General features: G+C 44.5%; 1 protein-coding gene across 1 annotated transcript; it reads left to right on the top strand.

Moving 5' to 3' along the window:
* Positions 1–4,035: 4,035 nt before the first annotated feature.
* CCR75_006803 (uncharacterized protein) lies at positions 4,036–4,257 on the top strand (the record flags this gene model as incomplete). Its single annotated transcript, XM_067964870.1, has 1 exon — positions 4,036–4,257. One exon carries the CDS (start codon positions 4,036–4,038, stop codon positions 4,255–4,257), a length of 222 nt encoding a protein of 73 aa, XP_067818503.1.
* Positions 4,258–6,830: the final 2,573 nt, after the last annotated feature.

Raw genomic sequence — 6,830 nt, 5'->3', positions numbered from 1 at the left:
AAGACACTTAACTATATTAATACAGTTTTCATTTTACACTCTTAAGCTAACTTGCCTTAAGAGAAGTCTTCCTCTATACGAACAGTGTACGTCACCTAAAGAGAGGCACCACTCACATCTGAAGCAGTGTGAAGTGGACTTGTACTGAAACAGTACAAGTCACAGTGCCTCGTTACACATAGCATAGCCACGGACGAAAATTCGGACGTTGAAGTACATCGTGTTCATGCCTGAAAGGTTCTCACACTTATGCTTAGAAAAAGTTGTATTTAAAATCCAAGAAGTGTATATTCAATGCAAGCCGGTAGCATTTTTTGGGTGCATCAAGGGTAAACATGGTGAATGCCCTGATTCCAAAAATATCAAGTCGATCACCGACTGGCGTGTGTTATTCCATGTTTAGAGACTTCGAAGTTCCTCGGCTTAGCGGCGTACTTACATACTACTCCCGCAATTATGCCGAAATGGCAGCACAAATTTCCTGTTTGTTAGAGAAAAATAGAACGTGGTCATGGAAAGCGGATTGTAAGTATACCTTTGAGAATATCCAGCAAAGCATGAAGAAATCGCCAATACTGGTGATGGCGGACCAAGTAGATGGTTTGTGACGCTAGCTACTTCCAATCGGCTGTAATTTGATGAAGTGCGACACAGACGGTGCGGAGCGCGTCGTATGCTATCAGTCGCGTAGACTTAAGCCAGTTAATAGGTATTATTCAGTGCATGGGCCAAGTTCGGGGTCTACCTATTACTAAACAGACCATTAATTGTTTGTACGGACCATGTCTTCACACACCGCCGAAAACAGTCCACACCTTTCAAAAAGAATGGCGAGATACCAATAAGTAAGCTTCGTGTACGTGAGAGACGTATCTCACGGTAAATCGCGATTTTTTCTGGCCTTGCCAATTTGAATTCGTACGCAAGTACATACGTGCTTGCAAATTTTGTCAACGGGCGAAGCCTTGCCTTTTATTCCCTGCTCAGTCGCAACCTGTTCCGGCAGAGTATTGGCAGTCCTTATCTGTAGACTTTGTCTTCGGTTTCCCGAAGACGCTCACAAGAATTATGGTATCCTTGCGCTTACGGATCGTTTTCAGCAAGATGGTACATCTTGTTGCAGTCCCGGAGTCGATCACAGCCGAAGGCTGTGCTCGTGTCTTTGTCGACACTATATTTTTACTTCACAAGCTACCTTGCGAGCTGGTTTCGGATCAATATTCCCGGTTCACGGCGGAGATCTGGTATCCCTGTTCAAATTACTAAGAACACGGTTAAAAATGTCAACTTCTGACCATCATAAATTTATGGTCCGTCCGAACGTGCGAATTGTGTCTTCGAAGGGATACTTCGAGGATTAGAGCGTGTTCTTGGCGATGGCTGAATTTACCATCAACAACTCGGTGCATCCATAAAAAAACATACACCATTCTTCGTGAAAGGCTTACGCCATCCATGCATACCCACCTTATTTGAGAGTGACTCTAATTCACGGGGTGAGGGGCTCGCTCAAGCGAAGACCAATATCGCTCTTGCTCATCACGCATTCACTCATCAGTCATGGCGAATGATACCAATGATAATTCAACTAATTGAAGAGGACAATCTAAGTAATATTAATAGGGCTATTGCTGACTGAAAATAATGGTGCTTATATACTCAGCTTCGACAATATCGATACCAGTGAGAGCAATGAAGCTATCATGGAAGAGGAAAATAATATTCTGCAGTGCGCATGTAAATAAAACGAGTCAGCTGGACAATTCCTGTTGGCTCGAAAAGCAGTGGTTCGCTTCGCACGGAATTTCATCGTGATGCGGTGAATCGAACAGGAACGAAACTCTGATAAATATGGCAGAGTAAACGTTTTCTATTTAAAGTTTACATTTTAGTCATTCTGTCTCCGAGTAAATCTACCGAAACACGTAATGACGAATGGGGGCAGTAATATGTTCCTGCTCAAGTATATTGGCCCATTTCGTAAACTGCACCGCCAAAGGACTGCACGCACGATCGGGTTGACTCGTAGGGTGCACTCGCGTCATTTGTTGGACGCCTCCGGGTGTACTATCAGTACGAGACCTTCTTTGGGAACGAACCACCCCGAACGCTCAAAGACATCCACCAGAGACCTATGGTCCCGTTCGTTCGACAATTAGTCGACCGCGAATTGCGCTTAATTTTCCAATTGATCGCGACAAACATTGTCCACGTCTCGAAGAGATGCACTTCCTTCAATAAAGGTCTTTTAGAGATTACGTCTCCTCAGGGGCATGGACTGCACCCTGGAGACAGCAGGGACATGGGTCCCTCCACGAGAGGCAAGTAAGCATGTCTCTCTAGACAAACGGGGCAGCTTATAGCGTGAACCGACTAGGACCATTTTCAAACCAGTAACGAAATGAAAGCAGTTTTTCAAGCGAGGCCTCGCGGCCTGCGGTTTGCACATTTTGGATGAATGTTTTTCAAGCTTGAAACAAGGGCGTTACATCCTTGGCACGCCGAAAAGAGGCATCGATGAAGACTTTGGTTTCGTCCTTTTTCCAGGCTTGTGAAGCCTAGATGAGACGAACAACAGAGCTTTGTACCGTTTGTTAGTCATTCTTGTCTTGAAGTGATCCTTACGATGACTTCGTTTCGGGTGATACATGTCAACAGCACCAGAGCTGTCATCACTAAAGGATTCATCACTCTATGGCTCCACACCATGAGGTTCAGACCAGTTAAACAACGCTGGAATCCGTAGGTTTAAATCTGACACCGAGTTGTAAAAGTAACCTCCAATCGGAGATGGAGGCGACTTGCTCTTCGCAAAAGACGTTTGAGTGTCTTCGGATGTCCTTGCATCACTAGCAGCTACACCTAGTCGTGTAGCTGCCAGGTTTGCTGCCTTACAGGCTCGCGCACGTGCTTTGATACCATGCGGGAAAAATATTGGAATTAAAATGAAAACTAACAAGTGTTCTCCTACAGAGAGGGGCGCCATAGTATTTTCTATTACTCTACGTTAGTCACTATAGTCCCGTTACATGCATATTATTTCTTATAAAAACAAATGCATATTGTTCCCTATTAAAGGAAAATAAAAAGAACCATAAAATTAATACCATTTAATATTCTTAACATTTATAAATTTGGTAATTCTAAAGCAGAAGCCAACAGTTCCTTGATTGATTAATTTTAGGTTAAATCAACCCCGCGAACTGCTGTTTGGACACGAATAAGCGAAGCGCACGGGGTCGCAATACATGATATGAATATTTTTAATGGTATTAGATAAGAAGAAAGTAGGAACTTCAATATGTTGATACATTATACTTTTACCCAATACTAAGCTACTTAGTATCGACCTATAGTAGCTAAGACTCTTTTGCCACTTAAAACCTTCCTCTGCATCTCGTGTACGTGAAGTACTATTATCAGTGCAGGCTGGCTAGTGCTAGCAAAAGGTGCCCCGTTGCTTCATCTCCTTTAATGAGAATGCGGTTGGAAACGTATCTTACAGGCTGAAATACCGCCAGGTCCGAAGCCATCAAGTAATTGCCGTTCTTCAGGATTATCTCCCATTTCATATGTTTTGGTTGCAAGTGACAGAAAAGCCGGAATGTGAGCACATCTCGTGCTACCATCTCGCAGGAGCAAGGGGCAGCTGCATATAAGGGGGATGTGCAGATAATGAAAGTATTAAACTAACTACTTCTTCGGAAAGCTTCCTAGCCTGGAATTGACAGGTTTTGGGCCCAAAGGCGGGTGAGGAAGTGTTTAGGGCGCTACACACAAATTCGCAGGTATCGCGTACGGGAAAGAAGCGCAGGTGGCTGCTCGCAAAAAGGCGCCACTGAGAAAGAGTACTTGGGCGCTCCCGAAAAGGGTGCCCACTGTGAAATCAAAAACAGGCAGCGACATTGTGGCAGAGTTTGCTAGAATTTCTTCGAGCTTGAATTCGATGGATAAAGAGCGCCAGTGGCTTGAACAGTACCATCCTAAGAGCCAAGTGAGACCCCCTCGTAATTGTATGCAGGTGGATTTAGGTCAATGGGGCAGGCCCCACGACCAAACGTGAAAATGGACCTCGGAATTGGTGGACAGGCACCAATTTTAAGGCTAGCGAAGTGGGGTACATGGTCCAGGTGCGCGCGTGTGGCAGAGCAGGCTCAAGCGAATTACAAGCAGCAGCTTGCGTATGAACGCCAGCGTATGCAGCACCAGTTTCAGCATGAGATGCACCAAAAGTTGCAGAGCTGCACCAAGTGGTAGAGAGGTGTCAAGGGAGCTACAGCGTCAGGATATGAATTTGCGCCTACAAGAACAGCTGAAGTCATGTGCTGATGAAATACCCATGGGGTTACATGAGGTTGGTGAATTGAACCCAAACTAGGTCAAGATCACGAATTCAAGTGAAGGCAAGATAAGTATTGAGACTTTCGATAGATCCGAAATATGCAAGTGACTTGAAGCTAGATTTATGCAATGCGGTCAGCTATGCTAGTCAAGAATGACTTGGTGAGCGAGCGTATAGTTTTCGCTGGTTGGACGATATCTATTTGTAAGAAATTCTTCGCGGGAAAGCGGCAAGATATTTTTATCAGCGTGTGCACAGTTGGTGAAAATGGTGACCAAATTCTAAATTTACTTTGGGCAGGATGGTGGATGCCTCTCGCATTGTTTCTTCTAAGCAACAGACTGTAAGCTGCCCGCTGAAAGAGAAGATAAAAACCGGATGTGGAAAAATTATTTGCTTTATCTGGTGGCCATTCAGGGTGTAACGAACTCGGGCGAAGAATTGATTTCATAAGACATCGTGAAGTACGCACAACACAACCCGAGTCTCAAGCGTTAATTATCGGGCAGTACAACCGGTATCGCACAGACTACTTAACACGCTGAAAAAATGTTTCTTTATCCAATGAATAAATACTGAGACAGTGCGTGATCATCACACCGGTCGTGAGCTGGTAAACGCAATGACCGAGACGAGACGATGTCACAAATGCAAACAAATTGATCATATCGCGCGTTATTACAAAGCGAGGGGAAGGGGAAAATGACTGAAGCCAAGAAGAATGTTGCACCGAGTGAAGGTAACAAGTGGGCGTTTGCTGCAACAGATTGTGATGCTTTGAATGATGATGATTAGATTCTTGAGCAAGTTGTCATTTAATACGTGATGTGTCGATGTCGAGTGGGGCTGCACGCTGTGCAAACTGTGAAGTGGTTCGACAGCCGTATGGCACATTAATATAAGTTACCAGAAGCGGTACAGCGCGCTTACACACAACTGTTGAATGTGTAGACACAGAGATTGAATTGTCGCGTGCTTATTATTCGCCACAAGCTTCAAGAAATTTGGTGCAGTGTGGCCGTTTGGCAGACCACGGGTGTTTGTTAGGACAGTCAAATGAAAACACACTGTCCAAAGAAAGGATTTTATTACGTTACTTTGACGAATCACGATATGCTTGTGGATCGAACTGTAGCAAAAAAAGGAACAACATGGCATCAGTGATATTGTGATACCGCGGTAGCGCGGTAGCTACTTTTAAGTCTGGACAACCGGTACAGGAGGGTGCTCTAATGTACTTCCACAGACGGTTTGATTATCTGAATTTTGATACAACTGAACGCTGGTGTGTACGTCACGCTCTGAATGTGAGCTTACGGATAATATAGAAACATACTGTTCAACGAGATCACAAGAAAAGCAAATACGGGCCACTCAGCCAAAAAGGGACTAGAGTAAGAGTGCGCCGACGGATCGCTTTGAGGTAATCATTTGTAGCAAACTTAAGGGTCAGATTACACCGCTCGATCGCAGAGGCAACAGGTATCTGGTCAACTTTGCGGACTACAAGACCAATTTTTTTCGTGCTTTTTTTGAAACGAAGGACCCAGCTGCGAAAAATTTGAGCATTTTATTGTCTTTTTTTCTTAGAAACGTTGCGATTAGTGCGTACATGTCCTCCCGCACAGATGGTGGCGGAGAACACAAGAGCATTAATTTATTTTGTTGTGAAAGTGGAGTTGCACGGCAAATTACGGAGGCTGACAACCCGGCTGGAAATAGAAAGATGGAGCGCACCGGACGGTAACGAATATGATTCCCTTTAATATTTTTTCGTATGATCTACTACTTTCTTTTTGGGCCGATTATACTGCTTACGTTGTGAATAAAATGCAAACCCGCTTCAATCCTATGCGGGCGTCCTCAACCGAGATATTGCCTGGAAAGGGGTGGATATCATTGCTTTCGAGTCGCAGTGTGAGGTGTGCTGTGATCCCAGTGAGTATTCTTTGAAGCTGCGCTCCAGTCACAATTGCCGTTAGCTTGTCCTCTCACCAGTATCTACTGATGTGGTGAACGCAGTCGTTGCTGCTATCTCGCAGGTTTTTAAGCTGAATTTGAGCATCTGCTCGATCCGATGATATATCGCGAGGCGATGCGCAATTTCGACAAGCTTTTATGGGAGCGCGCTAATCATGATGAGCTTGATACCTTGCGTGCAAATCATAAGGATAAAGTTGTCAAAACCGAACATGGTGTGCCTCGTTTGCACACTACGTGGTATACCAGAAAAAAGCAAAAAAAAAAACGCAATAATTGAACGTTATAAAGCACCACTTGTTGCGTGTGGAATGAACAGGTGCTAGGTGTGAAATTTTGCTGACTTTTGCCGCGGTGTTGAAAACGACAAGTGCACGCATTTTTTTGGCAAATTGCGCGGATTCAGCGTACACCAGCTCGGCTTTTCGACGTGCCGAGTGCTTACTTGCGAGCTGGAGTTGATATAAATCTTTGTGTCCCTAAAGAAATGATTATTACGTCGGAGGAG

The sequence above is a fragment of the Bremia lactucae genome, linkage group LG6 (genome assembly GCF_004359215.1).
Source record: "Bremia lactucae strain SF5 linkage group LG6, whole genome shotgun sequence".
In the NCBI taxonomy this organism is placed as follows: Eukaryota; Oomycota; class Peronosporomycetes; order Peronosporales; family Peronosporaceae; genus Bremia; species Bremia lactucae.
The sequence above is the reverse complement of the archived record's forward strand: the minus strand, read 5'-3'. Positions and strand labels throughout refer to the sequence as shown.